We start from the raw sequence: 24696 nt of genomic DNA, 5'->3' as shown, positions 1-24696 counted from the left end.
GAAGCTGCATTGTCGTTTAACTGCAAATACGTGCAGTATCTTACTTCTCGCTCAACTTGATAACACGTGCAACTTAATCCATAACCGCGAACAGCGTCCTTCGTACGAAAATATCTGCTAAACATTACGGAAAAGTTCGTCGCATACATCGCAAGACGTTCTATGTAGCACTTATAGTAATTCAAAATACTTCGTCAAAACATGTTTGTTTGTCTACGGAGAGCGTTTCATTTATCTCAGCCATTTTAGTACCCACCATCTCATTGCCCAAGTACGATCATAATCAACGACTTTTTCATGGTTAACAAAATCTCTCAATCCATGGTTATCTTAAATTATCGAATCATCGCGTGCCCTTCTCCAGAGCTGCAGCTCGTTACGAGAGTTTTCTAAAAATGGTAACGCTTTAGCGAGATCAGCCGATACTGCGATAGAATAAAAACGATCTCAGCCAATTTTAACATAGTCGGAGGAAACAGTCCAGATAACCAAGAAAAGTAAAACACTCGCCGCAATGGTAAAGAACGATTTAAAGCAACTATACTTAAGCAACGTAAGAATACCGAGATACGTTTCCACAATTAATCGTTCTGAGAAAATATCTTATTTTTGCTGAGAACTATACATACGAGACATCGAAAGTCGCCGCCGGAGATGGCCTCGTGTCCCAAGGTTTCTCCCCAGCGATGCCCTGTCGCTCCAGATGCTCGTAAAATGTTTCCTGGCACTCTCTGGAGGCGAAGTCAACTTGAAGACGGCGTCCACGAAGAGCGGCTCCTCGCATTTCCTTCACGGCGGCTTGTGCGCAGCTGATCTGCTCGAAGAAGACCAAAGCGTGTCCGCGTTCGCGATCCACGACCACCTGGTTTATCAGTCCGAATTGATGGAATTGCATGTTCAAGTATTTTTCTGACATACAATCTGAAACAACGTATAACGTATGGTTAACGCATCATTGGCACATACTTTGAAGAGAACCTTCTCTTCCTACATATTTGTCAAAAAATCGCTGGCAATTGAAATCGTTACGCGTTTCCAATCGTATGTTTATTTATGAACGGTATGAAAATATACTACGAATAGATCGAAAGAGCCCTAAACGTAGTCTATAAGTAACGCCAAATCATCGTAATGAGACGCGATCGAGCGATGCGGAGCTTGAAACGCACGTATAATTCAGATATTCGTTGGAAAAGACGCGAGTTTGATGGCGCTGTGGCGCTTTAAGTACGCGTTTGTTTTTAGAATACGGTCATACTCGTCAATTTGGAATCGCTTCAAAGACCAGTCTAACCAGTCTAGAGAACATCCTATCCTCGCGAGCCTCCAGCGATTTCGATCATTAGCAATTTTGTTCGACGAGAAAAATTATTCGGTGGCTTCTAACCATAAACTATACAATTTTATAGGTGGTTTTTTTTAGAGAAATCTATTAACTCTTTACGATAATTACCTCCGATACCGTCGACCCATACGCAGGACGTAGGCATCGACTTTCCAAATCCGAGTTTTATTCGATTCGCACCCAGGTGTTCGCCATCCATCGATCGCATAGCTTTAACGACGCTACCGATGTCGGAATATTGGCAGAAGGCATAGCTCGACACCGCGCCTTGTTTCTTAATATCTATCTCCTGTAACATTTAAATATGGTATTTAACTTTTTGTTGACGCCATTGCCGACGTTCTGTTTCTTCCTTTTTTTTTCTTTTTTTTTTTTTTGCCTGTTGGTCGACACTTCGACCAACGTTCGAGTTCCTACGAAGCGAAGAATTTTGCGTTTGAACAAAAATGAAGAATCGAACATTACCGAAGAGGTAGCAAAACATCGTTAAGCCAAAAACACGATAGCGCAAAGTAGAAAAGATATTCGAACGATGATACACTAAGAGATCGAAATGCAATCGAATGTAAGAGATATCTGAAATTTGATTTTGTAACGCTGAATTTTCAGTTATTCGTACGAGAGAATCTATTGATTCGTGCCAAGCGACGTATTCAAAGTATCGTTTCTTATTAAAACACTGTCTTATTCGCGGAAACATTCACGGAACGATTAAAATTTCAAAGTTCTGTTTCGACTGTTTCATGTCCGGTTCAAATGTTAATATTCGAACAACCAATTCGCGCGTCATAAATTTCGATCGCATCCGATTCTCAAAACTTTCCAATAAGCTTCCGTTCGGACGTTGTTACTGTCGAATGGAGCGAGTGTTAGAGAAGTCTACATATACAGAGAAAGACTGTGTGTTATTTGTTATTTGTTGCGCAATTTTATAACGCGTCACTTGACATCACACGTAGCTGCTGTTACATATTTAATTACTCTGACGCTTGTTACAAAGTTTAGGAAATGATTCTGCTTTAATCGCTATGCTATTAAACATCTCTATCTAACATCTCGATACCTAGAAGAAACGCTTAATTCGTACTTGAATTCGCGCCTCGACAATATAAAAGTTAGGATGACGAAAAAGTTGATTATAAAATCGAATAAATTTCGTTGGAGAAAGAAACTTTGTATAGAAATTTGATTCGAGTTGCCTATTTGAGACTGTAACGCATCGGTACTTTCGATCTAAAGAGATTTTTCCATTAAACCTAATTCTCTTTTAGGTTCCAAGTGTGATCGAACTGGTCGTAACGGACCAACTTACTATTATCTCGCCGAAAGGTTCGAAATGCTTCCTGAGCTCGGACGCGGTGACGTCCTTCTCAAGGTTGCCGATGAAGAGCGTCCGCGTCGCCTTCGGATGATACTCGTCGACCTCGGCCTCGTACGGCCTGAACTCGTTGTCCTCGACATCGTAACCCTGGTAAGGTGCGACCTCGATCTTGCACCCGAAAAATAGCTTGTCGTGAGACACCTCGAGCGCCTTCTCCACGTCCTCGGGCTTCTTGAAGCAGACCAGGGCGTATCGCTCGCCGGCCGCCCCCACGACCTTCACCCACGTCACTTTGCCGTGTTTTTTGTACTCGTGGAAGAGACCGTCCTTGAGAGATGTGTCGCTGCTGCGTGCCGGCAAATTACGCACGCGGATAGCGAGCGGCCGGCGGTCCTCGGTGACGGCGGCATTTCCGGTACGATGCGGCGAACTACCGGGCGACGTACTGCCCCCGGAAGTGCTGCCGGCGGAACTACCGCTGCGGCTGCTGCTGCTACTACCGGAGCGGCTACTACCACTCGGCGAGCTGCTTCCGCTTCGCGATTTTCTACGCTGTTTTTTGTGCTGTCGTAGCGCACCGCTGCTACTACTGCCGCCGCCTCCACCGCCGCCTAGTGGAACAAGACGACGAATGTAATCTACACACGTATATTTTGTTATCGTTATTATCTGTTTCAGTGACGCTCCTTATCGAATAATTCTTAACGCTAATATTACGCGGTTAATTAGAATAGCCGCGTCTCTGCCAACCAACATCACCCATACCTCGACAATACTCTTTTTCATCTTTCATATAGAGCGAAGCCGCCCGTAAACCGTTCTTTCTCCGTTTTTCCTCGCCTCTGTAATTAAAACTATCAAAACAATCGTCACGCCTCGAGTCGCATCGTGGTACCATTAACGAGCGCACGCGTACGGTCATCGCGCTCCACTCGCGGCTAAAATAGTCTGAAACGCGAGCGCGTAAGCGTGCCCTCAATTTGGCTGGATCGTCGTGATTCCCGCGCGAAAAACGCTACCAAGCGTGCATTGGGAAACCGGAGGAAGGGGGGATGGTCGCGTCCGGGGGGCGTTAAGATGCGAACCGCGAAACACGGATCGTGCAAGTTTCGGATTATTCGCATACGTGGAAGAAACATTTACACGATCTGTAAGTTGATACGCGTTTGTCACGAATTTAAGAGGAAGAATGACTCGAAGAAAGTATCGTAAGAGGGAATTTGGAAATCCCGAGAACCGCGGGAATCACGTGTATTCCACGCAGGTAGGGGTAACGCAGGTAGAACCGCGTGACCCAGCGATCGCGTGGAAACGCGCACGCAAAAGACCTGAGGCGCGCATCAACGAAAGAAATGGAACGAAGAAAAGCAAAGAAGAGACGCATAGTCAAAGTAAGAGGCGTCCACTTACAGAGGAAAAGATCCACAGAGGCGGACTCCGTGGACGCAGACGCGAACGTAGACGCGGACGCAGACGCAAAGGTGGAAACGAACGTGTTGTACACGCGATGGTAGAAGAGAATGTGAGAGGTGTGGGTGATGTGGTGCATCGGTACGTATAAGGGCAATTACCTTGCTCGTCCTGGTAGGCGTCGTTGTTGGCAGGCGAGGGTGGCGGCGGTGCGTTCCCGTACCTCGAGGTCGTCGACTCGTAGGCCGACCAAGAGGACGGTGGCAGGCCACCACGATGACGATCTAAGTGGGGCGGGGGCGGCGGCCCGGAGGCGTACGGGCCGGTTCTCGAGTAGAGCCGATCCCTCGCCCTGGTCGATGTCACGTGATAAGAGCTGGCAGGAGGTGGACGGCCGCGGGGTATGTAGCCGCCAGGATCACCGGGAGTAGGATCCGCCGGATGGCCGCCGACGACGATGCCACCGCCGCCGCCGCCGCCGACGCTGCCGACACCACCCCCGGAACCGACCCCTCGACTGCTTCGTTCGCTGCTGTAGAAACTGCCGTGGGAGCCACGTGACTCGAACCCCTCGCCGCCTCTCTCTCGCTCTCGGTCCCTCTCACGCTCCCTCTCTCGGTCCCTCTCCCTCTCCCTGTCCCTCTCTCTCTCCCGGTCTCTATCCCGGTCCCTGTCCCGATCTCTGTCTCGTTCTCGGTCCCTCTCCCTCTCCCTTTCCCTCTCCCTCTCCCTCTCCCTCTCTCGGTCCCTTTCTCTGTCGTTAACGCCGCCACTGCCACCGCCACTGTTGCCACCGCCACCGCTGCCGCCGCTGCCGCCGCTGCCGTTGCCGCCGCTGCTGCTGCCGATTCCGCTTCCGACGCCGCCGCCTCCATTAGCGGATCCTCCGCCGCCGCAGCTGCCGCTACCGCCACCGCCGCCGCCGCCGCTGACTCCGCTGCCGACGCTGCCGCTGACGATGCCGGAACCGGCGACGCCACTGCCGACCACTCCGCTGACTCCTCCGCCACTACCCCCGCCGGATCCGTGATCCTCCGAACTTCTGCAACACGCGACGATCGCGTTAAATCAAACGATGCAACGATACTAGTCGCAAATACCACACGGATCTGTTTCTGCCACACAGAATTCAAGCTTTGTATATAGTAATTTAGAATCATCGCGAACTCTTTTCAAGAACCGCGTCACGAGAAATTTTCGTTAATGATCGGACCCCTTCCTCGCTACTAATTAACGATACAACGAATCGAAAAGTTGTAGGTTGTATACCTTTGTAGGAATTCCTTCGTTAATCGTAGTACAGAGAGCGGTTTATTTTTTGATCGTAGAGTACGCTCGAAATAGACGAGCCGTCAAGTATCGTCAAACGGTTCGATGACTGACGGAACAGTTTTAACCACATGTCCAAAATTGTTTTATCGATACGGCTTGAGATGCGAATTACGATCAACGATCGGACTATGTTCCCGATGGTGTACGTTAAAATACCGATATCGTTCACTGATCTTAATCAACATGAAGGAGCAACCAACAAATACACTTTAAGTGTTTCTTCTATCGTTATAATGCGCGTATCGAATCTAACTCGCAAGCATAACTTCTTGTTCGACGAGAGAGATACAAACTGTTTGAAGATACGTGACAAACTTATTCTAACGCAGTAAAACGAAAACCGTATAGCAAATTTTAAAATGAAATTTCCTCTAGATCCCTTGATGTCGACGACATCGATCATACCGGTGACGTTCCCCGCGTTATATGCATATCGTTCCATCAAGTTCTCGCCAAGCATTGGCTGCTTCGTTTCCTAATGTTAACTTGCTCGAAACTTAAAAGTATACGCTATTGATGCCGTCGACCTCTCGCTGTTGAATTTAAAAGAAATCTATTCCTCTATCGTATATTTCTATATTATCACGCTATATTATACGTTTGATTATCGATTATAGCAGAACTTCGTTTATACGCACCTCATTTGCACGAGCAAATTAATACCGACACCGAGTCTGTACTATCCGAGATAGAATCGAGCGTAATTTCAATTACACACTTCGATTATACTACTCCTATAACGGGTGTATTAATGTTTATAATCATTAGCTTTTATGCAAAATAAACTGTACGTGTTAAGGAAGAGAGACAGTTGAAGCCTTAAAGGTGCCCTCGAACTATCAATTAACGTCTATTGTCAATATTTACCGATAAACCGCATTTCCATTGAAAACCTTGAAATAATCACAATATTATCGACTGTCTGAGGACACCTTAACACTTAAGTTCTAATGTTCAAAACACTTACGTTCTACGATTTGAAAGTACGTAACGAGACAAACCGGTGAGAATAGCTATTTACCGAACCTTTACTATCATCGGAACATCCAGTTATCCGAACTATCTGCTCCTCCTTACTTCGACTAAACTAGATTGCTCTATGTTATCCAAATAACATACCTACGAAACTATTAACGAGACACGAAACGTACAGTAACAGCACCGTAAAAATAAGAATCTAACGAAATTGGTAAATTTCCGAACCTTTGTATCGGAGAAATTAAAAACAACCTGAAGCTGAGACTTAGGCGTTTCAAAAACTAGCAACGCTTCCTGCCGCTTTAAGCGCCACGACCGTTCTTCCTACGTCTTTATCGGTCCCGGTCATACTCATCAGGGTATCAAAGTTCAAAAACGTGGCTTGTTATCACGACGCTGCGTCCAAGTTGGCTGTGTGTGTATGTATCTTCTACCGACTGTATCGCTCGTATTCGATCGTGTATGCACGTTCACGTACACGCAGATGGGTCGTTGTATGGCGTTCGAGACACGTTAACAGCATGCACGAGGCATAATCACGGCGAAGAATCAGCAGCCTTTCTCCCGACGCCTCCTCACGTTCATTCCGTTACCATACGGTCACCGGCGCGCTTATCTCCCACCTTCGCGAGAAACTTCGACCTGAATCTCTTTAAAGGCTGCATTACGCGTAGCCGTTTCTCGTTTCTCGAACGATCTTGTTTGCCTGCGAGAGGAGCCAGGACGTTGCCATGCGAACCTCCAGCAATCCGCTGCGGCTGTGAAATTTTTCCGTTACCCGGGCGACACCCTTTTTCTTTTCCTCCTTTTATTTCTTATCCCCGTTTGTCTTTCTTCTCATTTTTTTCCTTTTCCGTGAGACCATTCTCGTAAGATCCAAGGAACCTTTCATTTTGGCTATCGAATGCTCCGCGTGTAGAACGTAAATAAGATTCGTCAGAGCTTGGGTGAAATATTTTGAAATACGCTAGTTAGAACGTGCATCTTAAATAAATAGCTATCTGTAGCTTTTTACGTAGAAAATTTGTATATACGTTCGAGGACAACAGTAAGTGATCAGGTAATGGGAGTAGATGTCAACGAAGCTTTGTTTAATATTAGTTTTGGTTATACAAAAATGTAAATATTAATTTTAATTGCATGGTAAATAAGTAATCTTGTGCTATAAGGTTAATATAAAATATAAATATACTAGCGTGATTATAATTTTATGGATACCTACTTCCGCTACCTGTTCATACATTTCTGTCCCTAACAGGATTTTCAACTAAATTTTTGCAAATTAACTTTTTGCGTCCTGGCTTATAATGTTTGTAAAAATATTCGAATTTCATTCTTGGTACTCGAAATTCCACGTATACGCGGCTAAGTTTTATTTGAATAACGTTTACAACATAGTTGCTACATCCACAAACAAAAAATCACTTTATATAAACAAACGAGCCAATCGGTTCACTTTAAGCAATCTAACGTAAATGTGTTTCATAATATGTATTCCTTACAGAATCAACGTGACAATACAATGCAATGCAATGGTGAAATTTGTGATGCTAAAGTCGTGATATTAAATGAGGTCAATGAAATGTAAATTAATGAAAGATAATGAAAATTCTATAGGAACAGCAATAAATACGATGTACCACTATTGTTTGAAAACATTAATTAATTCGGTTGCTCGTTAATCTAACTCAAATTTCCAATAGACGAATGTTTCTAAAATTAATTTTTCCTGAATTATTTATAAATCTTTTTCTAAAAATCATTGTGACGCTGAATCTTTATCGAGTTACGATTCAACGCATCTTATTCTTACTAGATTTACGCAATAATACTAGGTATGCGAAATTAAAATGAGATCTCGAAATCAAAAGAAAATATAAAGAAGAAATGCAGATCTTTCATATCCGATGAATAGCGTCGATTTAACTGCAGACTCGAAATCAATGGTAATAATTGATGCAAACAGACTACATATTCAGGTTTGCCGCGAATTGCGTAAAAGTTCCCCTCACAGAAGAGCAAAGTAAACACGAAAAGAACGCCACGTAAGTACCATCTCTTTCCGTCAAGTATCAATCTTTTTAATAGATGTTCGTAAGGACAAGTTTCTTTGGTACGTTATAAATTGCGTTATAAATAGATTCATACAAAAATGTGTAATCTATAACATGTAACTCGTCGATTCACTGATATTATTGTTTGACAGATTATCGTTTAAGAGCACCCAGGTGACAAAACAGTACTTCGATCGATGACAATCATTTAATGGTCGCGTAATCTCGATCGGCGGAATAACAATGCCTTGCGTGCCACGTAAACAAGCTTAATACGGCATAATGTTCGCAAAATCATTATCATACGAAATTTTATTTAAATCGTAAAACTGTACGTACGCGCTTTACGTGAATTTAACGTAGTCGTATGCCGATTATTACGCATGCCACGTTTTTTTTTCTTTCTTCGCGTCTGTCACACTCGATAAAGCTGCACGTTAAATCGAGTTTGAGACGCACACGGCGGACCTGTTAAGGCCGTTTTCACGATACCGTAGATCGAAGATAAACTTCGTGTTGTTTCGTTCGAGTTCGCCGCTGAGAAATATGATGAGTTGGAACGGTTCACGAGCACGAGAAAAAAGAAACGGGAGGAAAAAGTGCGCGGCGATTGGCGATCAGTGTAGAAAAACATGTGCACTCGAGTATAAAGTCATCGGTTCGCGTATGAAGGACAAAACGATATACGGTATCGGTCACGCGACCGATCGCAATTCGATATCGTCGACGAGGATTGAGCAGGGAAAACACGCGGCTTCGAAAAAGTCCACTCTCACGGACGATCTGACCGTTGTTCCGAATCACATCGGTTTATCGATTCGACCTTTTTATTTAGAAGTTCGCGCTCCAACAGTTTCAGATAAAACAGAAGGGAAAAAAGAAGGGAAGCCTTGCGTCATCGTTAACTTATTAAGATTAACGTCTATGTCAAACGTGATAACGCCGCGTGTATCGATTCCAGAGGAGCTTATCATAGATAAGGGAACTAAGAAAAATTTGTACACGGTAATTCCTGTCCGTAACACCATTAAGGACCTGAGTATGTAATACAAGACTGATACGAAGACGCGAAACGAGAATCGTGCATAGAAAATCGTTCTTCCTGCCAACAGTACACGCGAGCTTTTTCTGCATATCAATGTTTACTCACGGAAAGCGCAATGTCGTTTTGTTATGACGGACGACGTATTTGATTTCCTAGAATCACGCGCATTTATGTTTGTCATAAAATAGTAGTTGGCATGTACGGTATGGCGGCCGATAAGATATTTTCAGGGTCGTATTAACGTGTTTCTGTACGTTTATGTCCGCTGATAACAGTTGAACACAGTAGATAAAATTAGTAATTTTCGTACGTATAAGTAGTCGTTTCACGCCACCTACTGCTAAATTTACACTTTGCAAGCGATATATAACGTTTAGCGAAATTGATAATATGAATGCAAGAATACCGTAGTCGAAGACTCAACAAGATCAAAATCTTTCCTACGCAAAGATCGCCCCGTTGAAAACGAGCCGGATTAAAAAGAAATCATAGCAGGCACTTTAGCCCTATACATATGGATGACTCATATACAAATCGTAAACCTTGTTATCAATTCATATACCTTAAACACTGATGTCATCCTCGGGACAATACCGCGACCACCTCTATTATTTATTCGTTAATTATCATAATACGTGGACTAATTAAACACCTTCTTAATAAACACCATAAAACATATTTCGATGTGTGATTCACGCTTGATCCGTAACCACTTTATCCACTCGTATCTAACGCGTTCAAGCTTAGTACAATATTCCTTATTTTCGAATGATGCAAACACATAATTATGTCGTCGTATTCAAATCTAAAAGTTCGGTAAAAAAATATAATGCAGTTTTCCTAAACTTGATTCGAACGAAACAAAAATTCTGATGCAATTAAATTTCTACGAAAGTTATAATTCACTTACATATCATTCCTCAAAAATATTCTTAAATTTCCAAATATTTTAATAAATACTGATAGATTTTATGATCGATAAAGCAATAGTAAAGAATATCAGTTTTTGTTAATAACATGTCATCACGTAAGTCAGTCAGTCTCTCCTTTAATTGCAGATATTTGAATTATCACGAAAGATTTAAGCTTTATTTCGCTGTACAAATTTCTCGTTCGCATAATTCGTTGACTGCCAGACAAATTTCACCCTGTGAGCTCCAATATGTAAATAAACATACGAAACTACGCCATAACATTCAATTTTAGCAAAATATTATATTTGGGCATCTTGTTTCGATACTATTATATCTAAAATTTTTGCACTGTTGACAAGTTTTTAGTCCATGATATTTATATTATTTTAACGATGCTAAAAAAATGTTGTAACGTGAATCACCGATGAACATAGTAGTAGCTGTCAAACGTGCCGAATTTACTTCATACGTTTCATACACGGATGAAACGAGGATGAAATCAATGTTCATCCGTCGTGTTCCTCCGAAACAATGTAGATTCAACTTTATCTAACGTAATAGTATCCAAAATGATAACCTTTAATGAAATACAAAATCTTAGTTCGAAAAGAATTATGTAGCAGTGTTTGGGAGCATAAGGCCTGAAGTGTTGGTACTACGGTACTGCCAACTAAAGCAACCACCCCTCCGTCTCGGTTGAGAGGCGGTCGCGCGCTAATGCGCGCGCGCAGATCCTCGGACGTGGCAACATCGCAAACGACCACGTCGTCACGGTCACCTGACTTTTCGTGGAAACGCGACGCTGTCGTGCGCGCGGATAAGGTATGCGACGAATGCTGGTAGAGTACATTGCCTATATTTTGTTCTCGAGTCCCGATAAAACGATCAATCCGAGAATACGAAGGATCGATGGAAGAAGCAAACGAGGTAACCTATAAGGTCTATCTTTTGGTTGACGAGCAGCGCGGAAAAAGTACGAAGTCTTGCTGGCGTAATGGTGTACGCCGCGCTGTAAGGTGATTCTTGGAGAGTTGGAACACGTACGGTGACCGGAATAGTCGAGATACGCCGTATATATCACGTGGCCTGGTAAAACAAGTGCGTGGCAGAAACGTTTCGACGAGTGGCCCCGTCGTGAATATGGATTACGATCGAAATGCGTCAATGTGCCAGCGAACAATAATACGATAACCGGCCTCCGCCAATCGATTATCGGTTGGTTTATTTCCACGAACACGATATTTCGTGACACGCGTAGCTGTAACTCGTGACGACCGATATCGATATATACAGTGACTCAAAGTATTTAAACACTCCTAGAAACTTTTCATGTGCATATTATAGGAAACATTTTGAAATTCCATTAGTACTGTAGCGCGACACGTTATCATGATTATATTGGTAAAATTGGAAATGGATCTGAAGAAGTATATAGAAATTACACTTTGCAAAGATCATCAAAATATTTGCGCCATCAACTATTCGTTATATTACTAAGCCAAAATATGTACCCATCTTTAGTATTAATTGCATGTTTAAGACTACTATTCATGTTGTACTAATTCTTCACTAACTGCGTGCTTCCAATAAATATCTTGCAAATCTTATGTGCATTTTCAGATTAGTTTCAAATTTCGCTATTATAATCATAATAGTAGTATATCATTATAGAGCTAACAAAGTTTCATAAAGTTTCGTATAATGCGCATAATATATTCACAAATAAATTCAGTGGTAGGTATTCGATATTATTTATTATATCGTAGCGTGGAGAAACATGAATACGATCAGCTATTTAAAAAAAAACAAATGGCTTTATCGGTATTATATCGAAATATTAATTAGATTATGGATCGTGAACGTGGATAAATTGCTTTCCTTGTTGATAACGAAAATTATTCGAACGAGTTTATTGTACCGTTTTATCTTTGAAACGGGAATATATGCATGTATGATACATACAGAACATGAGTTCGTTTTAAGAATTCCACTAATTTATGAAACTCATTATTAAACGAACAATTCGAACGCGAAGATCAATTTCATCGCGCTATTCCATTGTCTTTTGCGCGTTTAACGCGTGTTCGGTTATTTCGATTTCGTTCGAATCCATTCAGAACGCGTGCGAATATATCTGCGAAACTACTATTGGAAACGACGGAATATTTTATTGAATTATTAAAGACGTTCGATTTGTCCCACTTCGTGGGGAATGTCGTTAAAGTCGTTTTATGTCAGAAAATAAATGCACGAACAATTCAGGAAATTAAGTTTCTTATCGATTATAGACTTGTCGTCTTCGTAAGTTTCGTTCGTAATTTTCTGAAATTTGTATTTATTATCAAGATAATTCTCATAAAAAATTGCTCGTCTAGATCTTATTAAAAACTTTTTTTCGGTAAATTATTCGATTTAACTAAAATCTAACTATTATCGTATACGGAAAATATTTCAAAAACGGCAGGTTAGACGAAAGTCCGACCAAGTCTACTTTTCTTTCATTAACTTTCCAACTTAGTAGTAGTATTTAAGTCGAAACAAAAAGTAAACATTATGAAACACAACGTGACGTCAACCTTGACCGCAACATTGCAAGAGGTTAAGATACACGCGACAATGTTGGCGTGGAATGACGTGTCTTTTTATTATCGCGTACACTTTTCAAATAAATCTATAACTAGCGGAAAAGAAGCCTGAATGGAGTGAATACACTTAAGATGAAAATCTCATAGTTTATTATTCTGCATATTATGTTTTAACGCATTGTGCAATATATCATATGAAAGAGTACATAACATGTAAAGTGATTGTACATATTGATAAATGGAGACGACACAACGCATAAATCCAACAATAGTACCAAGCTGTAAAATGAAGGGATGCGGCGCGAGATTAGAACGGACAGAGAATCGTAATGAATACACGCAGACTGTACGTGAATTTTGTTAGAAATAAGAGATAATGGAACAGCCGTTCGTCCGTAACGACATTTCAATGTCGTTTTACCTGCTTCCTGTGACGTGCGATTTAATTAATTCTCGCGACGTGACTCATCGCAAAAACCAACATTTATACGTGTCATTTTAGCAACCAAATTATTCGACTGCTTCAGCTTGCAAACTTTTTACAATTCTCATGATAATGTTTGTATCTTATAACTCAAGAGACTAACGTAACATCGTAGCATACAAACTGACACTTATACTTATTTGGGTGTATCCAAATTTTGATGCATTTCGAAGTTTGAGATTAATCCCATGAAGAAAATATGAAAATGAAGACTATCTATCGTCAAATATCAATTAAGTTCAGGCTACAACGTGTTACCTACTCTCGCATAATGCAACTCGTATTATTTATATCACAACTATCGATCGTTAGTCTTTCGTAATTGAAATTTTGTTTACTTTTGAGAAGAAATATTATATTTAATTACACTTTCTCACTATGATTTCAAAGCTACGAACTTGGGGAACTTGGGAATATATTGGATATAGAGCAATATGATAATTACCCGTGCGAGGGAAACCTGTGCTGAAGATGCTGTGGTTCGTAGTATTGTGTGGTAAGGGCTCGTTCGTCCAAGGTATGTTCAGTCGCGTGGGCCTTCGCTGCGGACTTGATATCCATGAACGCCACCGTCGCGGAGGCACCCCCGGTGTTGCCTGAGGTACCGTTGCCCGCGCCACTACCACCGCTCCCAGAATTGGAACCGGAACCACCCTCGTTACCTTCTCCGAGGGAACCACCGGAACCTCCATCCACAGGGCACTCTTCGCCCCGCGGCAGCAGCTTGACGCTCTGCACGCGTCCATACCTGTAAACATTCCAGATAACGCATTATTTATTTAGATATTTATTGACAACTATTTTAATTGTGAAATATCAAGAAAAGCATGTATGTACCACGCACCAACAATTCGGGCAAGCTACATCAACAATTAATGCGGAATCAACTCTAAAGAACACACGTTGAACCTGAGGGACCTATGCTAATATGATTTATATTATAAAATATACATTTCTTTAACTAGGTTTTTTTATTAAAGTACTTTGATCTGTTAATACTATCGAGAAGAACATACACTTGAAACCCAATGAGTATTACGTACTACGTGAAAACTCATAAAATAAATAAACCAAGGAGGATGGGATAATAAGCCTTCCAAGTCTAAAGTGCACTGATGTAATCTTTGTTCAGGTGTGCACAGTAGGCGATAAAAAAATAATAAAAAAATAATAATTTCATAAAATAACATTTTTATTTAATATAAGAGTGTTACAAGTATAGGTAATGTTTGTGTACTGTATAAGAATAACAAGTACCGAAGAAAAGTTAATAAAGTGAACTATGAATATAGAACGAAATAAAACTAGTTCGAGGTTTAATATTTAATCTACAATTCGTCAAGGATATGTTTTATAAACGTTACAGCTTTTATAATATGATAATACAAAATATAGTACGGTAATTCCGTCAACAACGCAAAATGAACTCATTAGGATCGTTTAGGATTTCAAAGAGGAAGAGATAAGAGATAATACTTCATCCCTGGAAACTTTTTTCTTTTCCCCTCGAACTGACGCGAGCAAAAATGAAATCGAGGAAAAAAAATAGATATGCGCTGGTATTGACCGATACTTATGACAAAAATTGTAAAATGAAATAAAATTTTGATTCAATTCTTGTCTCGCTGCACTTAGGTCGCTATAGATAAAAACTTTTTTCGGATACTTCGCATCGAATATTTCGAGTTCAGCAAACGAATCTACAAGGCGATATACATATAGGTGAAACAAAGAAAAAGTGAAAATATGACCAAAATCAAGTTCAATTTCGAACTAACGTAAATTTCCTACGATAACTGAAATTTCCGATATTCACGCTTCAGAATTTGACATAATCTATTTCATAGTACCGGCAACTGCGCAGCAGTTTCGTGGGCAAATTACTTTTTTCAACGGATTCAGCGGATAAGTATATTCATCTCGAAGAATGGCTACGGTATAACTCTTTTATTTTGCTCGATTGCAATTTCGAGTCGGTAGACTTAAAGACACTGCGTTTTGTTTTCACCTTATAAAGAACGGAGATATTGAATTTCGGCGAAATTAAAGAAAACAAACAGCTAAAGTTGTTTCTGGCACACCCTGTGTACAGAAAAGCTCGAGAGTAGCAGAAACGGACTTACTAGGTGAGGTAGGGCTACTGAATTGGAGTGGGGAGTCGAGCGTCTTGATAGGCCGATTGGCAGAAGAATATTACGCGCAAGCGCAAAGACTTCAACGGTTTCGGAGTATCTCGGGGAGTTGTTCGTCTAATCTCGCGTGAGTCGCACGTATTTCCTTGTGCGTTCTTTCGAAGGAAGCTTTTGTTTTTTTTCTTGGACCATAAACGCAGCTTCTAATACTTATATCAACGGAAAATGCATATCACAATAATCCGTTGTTTGTTCTTCACGCTCACAGGCGCCAGTACTAACGCGAGAGAGAAAATGCGCGAGAATCGAACGACACATCATCGACACTAAAGTACGTTTGGATTAACTGCGCAGAATATTTACTAGACCGTTACGAAATCAAGGAACGGTGAACATGTTTTTTCAAACGGGAATACTGAAAGGACTCCTTTTTTATTCTATTCAAGCGATTTTTACATCGTGATATGTCGGGTCGTTCCGAATGGGGCGTGGTCGGTCACTCTTCCATATGCGTGTGATTCGACAGCGAGAAAAGATCACGCGTATCTTTCGTATAACGGGTTTCGATACTCCTCGTTTTCTCAATTGTTTCGAAACTTTTTGATCGTATCGGGGGGCAAGGTTAAGTCGTGTGTAATACGATATTACTTCGTTTCGGGATTCATTTTAAAAACGATTCACCAGAAACTAATTTTTGGATTCATCTCTTACAAGTTGTAGTATCGCATCGTTTGGAAGATTTTACAAAATTGCAGCCGCGGTGGCGATGTTGTATTGTTTGCAAGTGACTCTCGGAACGAGTCATTTCTATTCCATACTTCGCGTGTTTATTCTTCGAAAATGTAATACCGACCGAGAGTACACGTTTTTCTAATTCGAATATTCACGGATCGTTTAATGTGTGATATATGTGGAGTGTTATTTCGAAATTTCGTCCCTTTTCTACGGTATCAAACGTAACCATTATGGGTGTAATTCTATCGACGGATGAAGTGGATAAAAAGAAACAAAACGAATCGAGTGAAAAGCGACAGACAGATCAATTCGCAATATCATTATCGGGCGTTATTCTGCATGACATTTTACAAAAGAGAAGCAATCGTGGTCTGTGCATCGTGCCTCTGAGACTTCCATCCCACCCAGTTCTTGTTCGATCTCCCCTCTTCTTTTCCTCTCCAACACATTCTCATGCGAGAAACGGATGCGCGCGCATGTACACGAATACAATCGCGCTGAAGTAGCACTGTAAAGTCTCTCTGCTGCGCACACATACCATGACAAACGTCCTTTTCTTTGACACACATGAGTGAAAGCGGGTGAGAGGGGAGTGACGAGAGAAGAAGAAATAAGATAGAAGGCCAGAGGAGAAGGAGGAAGAGGAGGAGAAAGGGGGGAAGGGTGGAGAAGCAAGTGCCACGGTGGCTGGCTGGCTGGCTAGCGAGCCGCAAACCGTATCCATATTCTCCTCTAGAATCCCCGCTCGCGTTGTGCTTGTCGAGGAATTTTACTTCGGCAGACTCGCTCCCAGACTCGATTCCTTCGTTTCTTCTTTCCGTAGCCGCCAAAGTACAGCGAGAGTTCTATGTGAAAACATTAGCATGACTTTCCATAAATTTCAAGTCTCTAGGTCAGAGTCATATTTTCTATCCATATCGATGTGTGGTACACGACTCTGTAAAACACCGATAAATCCGCTCGTATCTGACTCGTTTAATAATATTCGAACAAGTCTACGAATGGAATATAAACGTTCACCGTGCCCAGGGAGAAAAATAGTGATATTTCCGTAGAATGCCTGGAGTGTGTGACGTTCATCGGTTTACAAAGTTCCCAATCTTTCAGTGATCCGCTTCTAGGATTTCATTATATCGCTATTGGTTATCCAATAAGAACGATGATGCACAATTTTTGGGGGGGCCTAAAACAACAGTGAATTTCTCGCCATCGACGATTTCCTCGGCCGAGGAAAATATCGTTGTTTGTGTTACGTTGCACCCATGCATCTATGTACGATCGGAAAAAAAGTTTTCTTCTGAGAAACCGAATCTCAAGACTCGCTCATGGCATCTACTCGGATGATCGTTTGTCCCTCTATATGTTTGAAATGAGAGATGTACAGGAAATCAATACATCGCGGCCCACGGTTAAGAGATCCTAGGTTGTGTGTATGTGTGTGTGTCTGTGTGTGTGTGTGCACGCATGGGCAAGAGAAAGAGAGAAAAGAAGAAGGTAAAATTCCGATTCTACGAATCGATTAATCTTGAAAATCCTATAGTACAATTTATGGATCAAATATTCATCACTAAAAACAAGGTGTGAACGTTCCATGTTCTGATTGTTAACATATAATATACTTATTTCAAGTATAATACCTATTTCATTGATAAACAATAAGTGTTTTCATGCATATCCAGTAAGTTAACAAAGAACATGCGTTGTAGAAGAAAAGCAGGTCTACGGGTTGGAATTCTTTATATTTCGCCAGATCTCGGAATTCCAAGCGCCGTGAGTGTGTCGATCTAACAATACACGGAGGTTCTACGATTCTGTGAAGAATGGCAAGAATAAAAAGGAATACAATGCAGAACGGCCACTACAGGATAACAACAAAGAAAAGAAGGCTTTTGTTCCTCAACTTTTTCCCGTTCCCCTCTTACCGCGCCGTGATTCTGCCTTGGGTCTAACACCGAATCGAATAAAATATGTTGCCTACTACTACGAGCAAGTTAGTACAGTCAGAAATTTTTCTAAGACATTGAAATCTCCTAATCGTTACAAAATAAATGCAAATTATTCAAATTATTCCTTAGCCATTTCGAATTTATTCTATCGCAATTCTAATAGCGCTAGTTTCATATCAAATGTATTAAATGTACGAATAGTTACAACGCCAGAATAAATGAAACAACGTGGTTGAACATTGTGCATAACCTATGGAATCTTTCTTTATCTCCGCTTTTTTCTGGTTCTGTTCGTTGACGACTATACTTAAGCGTCAAGTCTGCCACGTCTATTGAACGTACGTGTGGAAGGCACGGAAAGTCTTCCAACAGTACCATTCTAGGCAGACGACACTGACATAAGCCGCAAACGTCGCAAGCAGCAGCGTTGGGACGCATCAACGAGGCCGGCGGCGAGGACGTGGCAACAGTGCTATGACTCAGCTCTCCTCGTTCCAACCGCTTCCCTTGCCCCCTGGCCCCGCTACAGCTGCCTCTACGCAGCTGACGCCCTTCTCCTCCTGCTGAGAGCACCCTACCACGTTTCCACTCGATTCTATCCCTTCCTCCTATCATGTCCCAAGTTTCCCCTGCCCCTTAAACCAACCGCTCCATTCCACTCCCCTATCGGCTTACTACCGCTCCTTCCCTTCCTTCTCCCTTCTCCCTTCTCCGGCATCGTCACTGCCACCACAACCCCAACTCTCTCGAGGTACACTGACAACTCGTTTGTCCCCTCTCCAGAAGCGTGCGCGGGCCGATTCCTACACGGCGTCGTGCCGTCGCCGTCGCCGCCGCCACCGCCGCCGCTAGCGAGACGAGCGTGCAAAGTCCCCTTTGGAAGAAAAACACCTCTCTAGCCCCCGCGCTCTTCCTGCTTTTTCTCTCGTTCTCTGTCTGTCTATCTATCTTTGTCTTTTCTCTGTGCACACCCTACCACCTTTCGCCCCTCCCAACCTTCCACGTCCATCTCTCCGCTGTCTCCCAGCCTGTTCGTTTTTCTTCGTTCAATGGCTCGTTCCTTCTTGCTCCTTTTCTTCTGGATCTTCTTTCTTTCGGGGTTCTCCTGCTGCCATTTCGCTTCTGTATATCCGCTGCCAGGCCGAACAATGCAACGTGATCCAGGTGCAGGGGAAAAGCAGGATAGAGAGCACGAGAGGCCAGGGGCGCCGAAACGCAGGAGGGGAGCCATGGAAAGAACGAAAGGGCAGCGAGTACGCGACACGACTCGCCAACGAAATTCTGTAGTTACGGTGCGGTGAATCTACGCGCGATCCTCACTCCTCACACCGCATCGTGTCAACCCATCCTTTTCTTCTTTTTTTCATCTATCGATTGTTTTTATACGCGCTTTGATATCGATGCGACGTGCTTAGCATTCGACAAGTTATTTTTTAAAACGATTGAATAATTTCTGCGGGTCAAGCATTTCGCCTTTCAATAACGCTATCTTTTTTTTACTTTTCGTTACTTGAAACGATTCATACCCGTGGCACATTATAATAAATTACTGTTTATTTTTTTTTATCGTTAAACACGAACAATGCAATTACTACAAACGTTGCACAACATTTATCTCGTTTAGTAAAAATGTTTTATTTGACAATTTTCTACGTGGTGACAATAAGCAACGTAATACGTTAATTGATCTTTGAAATTTTATACGTTATTCGGTAATATCTCTGCGTGGACGATGAGAGTGAAAGAATTTCATCGGAATTCTGTAACAGGGTTACTCGCCACTATTACCCAATGAATGCGTCTATTCCATATACGATAAGGAATGGCGTAACTTGCAGTTTATAAGTAAAATTATCGTCGGCCTTAAACCTGTAACAGGCAGATGCCTATATACAGAGCGTGATAAATAATCCCTCGACGACAATGAATTCTCGAGACGCTGTGTTGTAAACTTTTTCGTCGCGAACAATCTGAATATTCGCTCACAAGATTAACATAACGAAAATATCATTTCCTGATTAGCTTTTAATATAGTGTGACCAATTTTATTACGTTATCCTAGGCTGCTATTTTTGAATACGTACATTAGATACAAAATTACATTACATACACAATACGTACATGCCAGTCAGCGAACAATGTGAATGGTCGAATCGGTAATACCAATCGCGCAAACAGAATCCGAGTTTGAGTTTGCATTAAACATTTTGATCGAGCGATTATTTTTTATTGTACATGATACAGAAACGTTGAACCGGGTTACTCGATATTCCCATTAGATACGTATGTACATAGCCTGGGTGTCGAAAACGACCGTTGTATTACGTTAAATGCGTTGCATACTAATTACTATTTAAATATACAATACTATAACTATTATTTAAATAATATAATAAGCCATTACTATTTAAATAGCAGCTATTTACGTATCTACATAAGCGAAGATCATAAGGATGAACTATTACGACAGAACGTGGTATTCTACTATTGTCGATGATCACGTATATTCTAGAATGTCGTGAAACGAAAGCGTTCCTTGGTAAGCGATCATCGAGAGCATGCACCGCGTATGCGAAACTTCTTTTTCCTTTTCGATCGGCTCTCTCGGATACACGCAGTCTTTTGTAATATGAGTAGCGAGACAGAGGGCAACGAGACGCACGAGGATCAGTACGAATGCAATCGCGGTAATAATTCACGCGTTATCTGCTCTCCTATTCTAATATAAGAAACGAGAGAGAAGCAAACGGCCGTCGACTACGAGGCCGCGTGGGTTCGAGGTCGAAGCCGTAGAGTCACGTTAGGCGACTGCCGGCTGTGTCGTAGCCGAGGTGCCGTTATTTTAATGCAGATACGCAGTCCGGACGAGAATGAAAGGCTGAAGGAGACATTTGCACGTACAGTGCACGACTGCGATGTATCTAGTCGTTGTCGCGGTGCCAACCTCTGCACCGTACGCGTACGCCACAACCGTCGATTCCTCTCTTCGTTGTCTTAGCATTTGCATTCAGCGGATGCGTGCGTTCATTTACTTTCCGTAATGCTTCCAGTTATGTTCGTACATAACACGAAATCTCGGTTTATTATCGGTGGCGTGTGAGATCATTTGTTCGTTTATTTTTCATGTTGAGTCTTTATAACGACGATTATCATTCGCTCGATGATCAGTCGATAATGTAAACAGTCCTTTATTCAGTTAGTTAAACGAACGAAGGCTATGCCTTTATAGAATGTATAATTTCCAGTACAATAGAAATGCTCGAAGATAAAGATTTTCGGTCAAAAAATAGCGACCTATTGACCAGTGTATTTTTAGTTACGTTAATACATCAAGTCGAATGAAATTTACAGAAATACATTTCCATATAACGAACCAATTTCCGATTATGTAATACAATTTCCTTTGAATACTTTCAAAACGAAATATTCAAATCAGCCGATTAAATACGTGCCTATCATTTTATTGCGATATCGATCGATGCATTAACACCCCATCGTTCTTACGTAACGTCACCAGGTTTCTATAGATATTGGAAAGACGAGTTTGTTATCGATAAATGGTACAATGTGTAGCGTAACATAAATGGTACAGAGACCTTATTAAATTCAGACAAAAGATTGATATTGAAACTACAAATGGCTTTGTTTCGAATTTCTTTCGATTGGTTTTTTAATGAACGACTATCTGTCTTCTAAAGGTATTGTGAATTGCATTTATACATCGTATATCACATGCAAATCAGACAAGTCCAGTGTATCATAAATGATCCAGCAGCGTCATATATCACAGTGCGCATCTTATTTATAATTCATTTAAACAAGCTGTATATTAAAGGATCCTGTAATGCAAGTTGATGGCATGCTTTGTCATGCATATGCATATTTATTATGTACATGATTATATGATTTTAAGAATGTTAAATGATATTTTCAGATTGTGTCGTTATATGTTCACGTTATTTGCAAAACACGTATCAAGTGTATTTTATGATATTTGCACATTTGACTTGACACGATCACCTTTAAGCGAGCCTGTGGGCTAGTTCTGAAACAGTTAGTCTATCAAATACACCATAAAAACGTTTCTTTCCTTTAATTTAATTAAACATCTTTTTCTTCTCACGATGCTATACTATAAAAACTGTATTTTCTAACAACGAAATATTCAGTCCTCGAAATACTTTATATTTCGCTTGTATCGTTGCTTTTAAGTTTCTTTGTTGCAATCGATGTTAAAATACTTGTGTCAATCTCTGTAACTAACATAAGCACTCTTGTATACAACATGATAAGCAGACTGCAGATTTTTATGCAAATTTATATTTTCATAATCGCAGTTAAGGAAATGCAATCTATGCAGAGATTTCGTTTACTCTCTAAATACTACAACGAGCATGTACTCTACTCTGGATATTCTATATTTTTACGTATTCTGCGCATAGCTGCTTCGAAATTTCCCATAAATGCATAAAAGTCTAAAATCCGCAGTCTAATAATGAAAACTGGTATGGAAATAAGTAAAGGAAGATACATTTATAATATATTTATAATAGTAATTTATAATAGTAAGACAAATACTATATTTATAATAGTAAGTGTATTTACTTATTTATAATAGTAAGTCGTATATTTATAACAGTAAGACAAATACTTAACAGGTGTACGAAACCGTCGAACTTGTCTAAACTTGTTAGGACTTGACATGTGGTCGAACCTTCGTAACGACGGTCAACGAACAAGAGGAATTTTCAGAATATACTGCTGTTCTCGAGGTAACGTGAAGCCTAAAAGACGGAGATGGAGAAACGAAAGAAGGATCGAGGGTCGCAGAAATGCTCTCGAAGGCGTCATCTCAAACAGGTCATAAAGGATATCGTTGGGTTCGAAGAGGAAGAAGAGAGGAGACGAGAGGAAGACAGAAGAACGAGAAGTAACGGTAGTCGGGTAGATCGGTAGAACTTCACCGCGCCTATTTTTTGCTGCGATGCGACACGACTACTCGGTTTACGCTTCTTTGCATCGCATCGCGAAGAAAGTCAAGTCGTGCGTGCTTCGTGCGTGTCGATCACGCGACAAAAATGGCGAAGAAAAGACGTACGCATTTATTTCGCTGGCTGAATAAAATCGCTAAACATTTCCTGCGTGTTCGTTAATTTCGCACGATCTACGATCATTGTTCGACACGTTGAACGTCTAGCGAATTTTATAGGTTATGCCTTGGGAGCTGCGGTACATTGAAATATATTAAACATTTAATCTCTGCAACGTATTATTCTTTATTTTTGACAATGTTGTCCAGATTGTTCGTATTATTAAAAATCTGTTAGTGCATAAAATTTATCTTATTTTAAAATGTAAATGAATGAAATATTTTGCATGAGATCTGATTTAAAGAAAAGGATAGTTTCAAGTTACGATTCACCATACACACCATGGTCCATGTACCGTCTATAATGAGTCACGTTTGGATAAAATTTATTATTTGCGATGCTAGAAATTGCTGCTTATTTCTACTGAATAAAATTTCATACTTCTAATGCTAAAAATTTGCTCCGAGTATTTACAGCTTTATCTTTCAGTGTCGACAACAAAAAGTAAAGTCTCGCATCTTTTTCAGAGAACAATTCATTTCTTTTTATCGATTAAAAGTTAATAACCGCTGAAAGAAAGAATCCATTGTACTGTAATCTACGTACGAATGCTGTTATAACGCACGAATCCACAAACTTTCTTTCTTCCACAGCCAACGATTCGAACTGAATCAACTAAGAAGAATTTACCGTTTAAGCACTGACATTGCTGGACTACGGGTTTCTATGTATTTATGAGAAATTTAGAGCTGCGAGAATGGACAATATGCACGTAATATGTAAAAATATACGAAACATCCAAATACTCGATATATCGTATTTGCCACGTAAAACAATCGCTCGTCTGGTTTCTTCTTCTTATTTAATTATCTCTACAAAAATATAAACTTGCATAAATATCCGCAGTCTAGTCACTACTAGTCCAAACGATAGCACGCTGTAACAATACAAATCCATCGGTCGTATATTATTAAATTGCATGCTATTACTAGCATCGATCGATACGGAAAAACCGTTAAGAAATAATCGCGACGACAAGACGAAGCCAACGAGGCACCATAAGAAAAACCGTCGTCGTTCTCGCGTTCAATTCCGCCAGGGAAGAACCGCAGACGAATAGGGGAGAACGAAAGGGAAGTCGCTCAGAGAACGTACCCAGACCGAACGAGAAAAAGGGAGGGAACTTTCGTGTATCTGAGAGAAAATGTGAGCGTGACGCGAGGTTCTAGGTTGGAGAGTTCTCGGCTGCCGTTGAACAAGGGTTTCTTCTTCAGCCTAGACGAACCAAGAGTTAGCAGGAGACACAGCGACGAAGGGGGCCGATG

At 41.1% G+C, this 24696-nt stretch overlaps 1 protein-coding gene and 1 long non-coding RNA gene across 6 annotated transcripts in view; one reads left to right on the top strand and one right to left on the bottom strand.

Annotated features, from left to right (window-relative positions):
* Positions 1-24696, bottom strand: part of LOC100642196 (protein split ends) — a 117101-nt gene that overhangs the window by 16155 nt on the left and 76250 nt on the right. For 3 of the 5 annotated variants that reach the window (XM_048414613.1, XM_048414609.1, XM_048414611.1), the window contains exons 2-6: positions 13914-14216; positions 4238-5118; positions 2658-3304; positions 1454-1634; positions 630-921 (exon numbers count right to left, since the gene is read on the bottom strand). In XM_048414613.1, the coding sequence (XP_048270570.1) occupies positions 630-921; positions 1454-1634; positions 2658-3304; positions 4238-5118; positions 13914-14216 (2304 nt within the window). The remainder of the gene's footprint in view (positions 1-629; positions 922-1453; positions 1635-2657; positions 3305-4237; positions 5119-13913; positions 14217-24696) is intronic. The other 2 variants (XM_048414610.1, XM_048414612.1) reach the window with 2 other exon arrangements.
* Positions 14211-18530, top strand: LOC125387202. The gene is made up of 2 exons (XR_007227767.1): positions 14211-15931; positions 18042-18530. It is a non-coding gene; the product is annotated as an uncharacterized LOC125387202 (long non-coding RNA).

This window comes from Bombus terrestris, chromosome 3 (genome assembly GCF_910591885.1).
Source record: "Bombus terrestris chromosome 3, iyBomTerr1.2, whole genome shotgun sequence".
NCBI lineage: Eukaryota > Metazoa > Arthropoda > Insecta > Hymenoptera > Apidae > Bombus > Bombus terrestris.
This window is presented reverse-complemented; position numbering and strand designations above follow the sequence as displayed.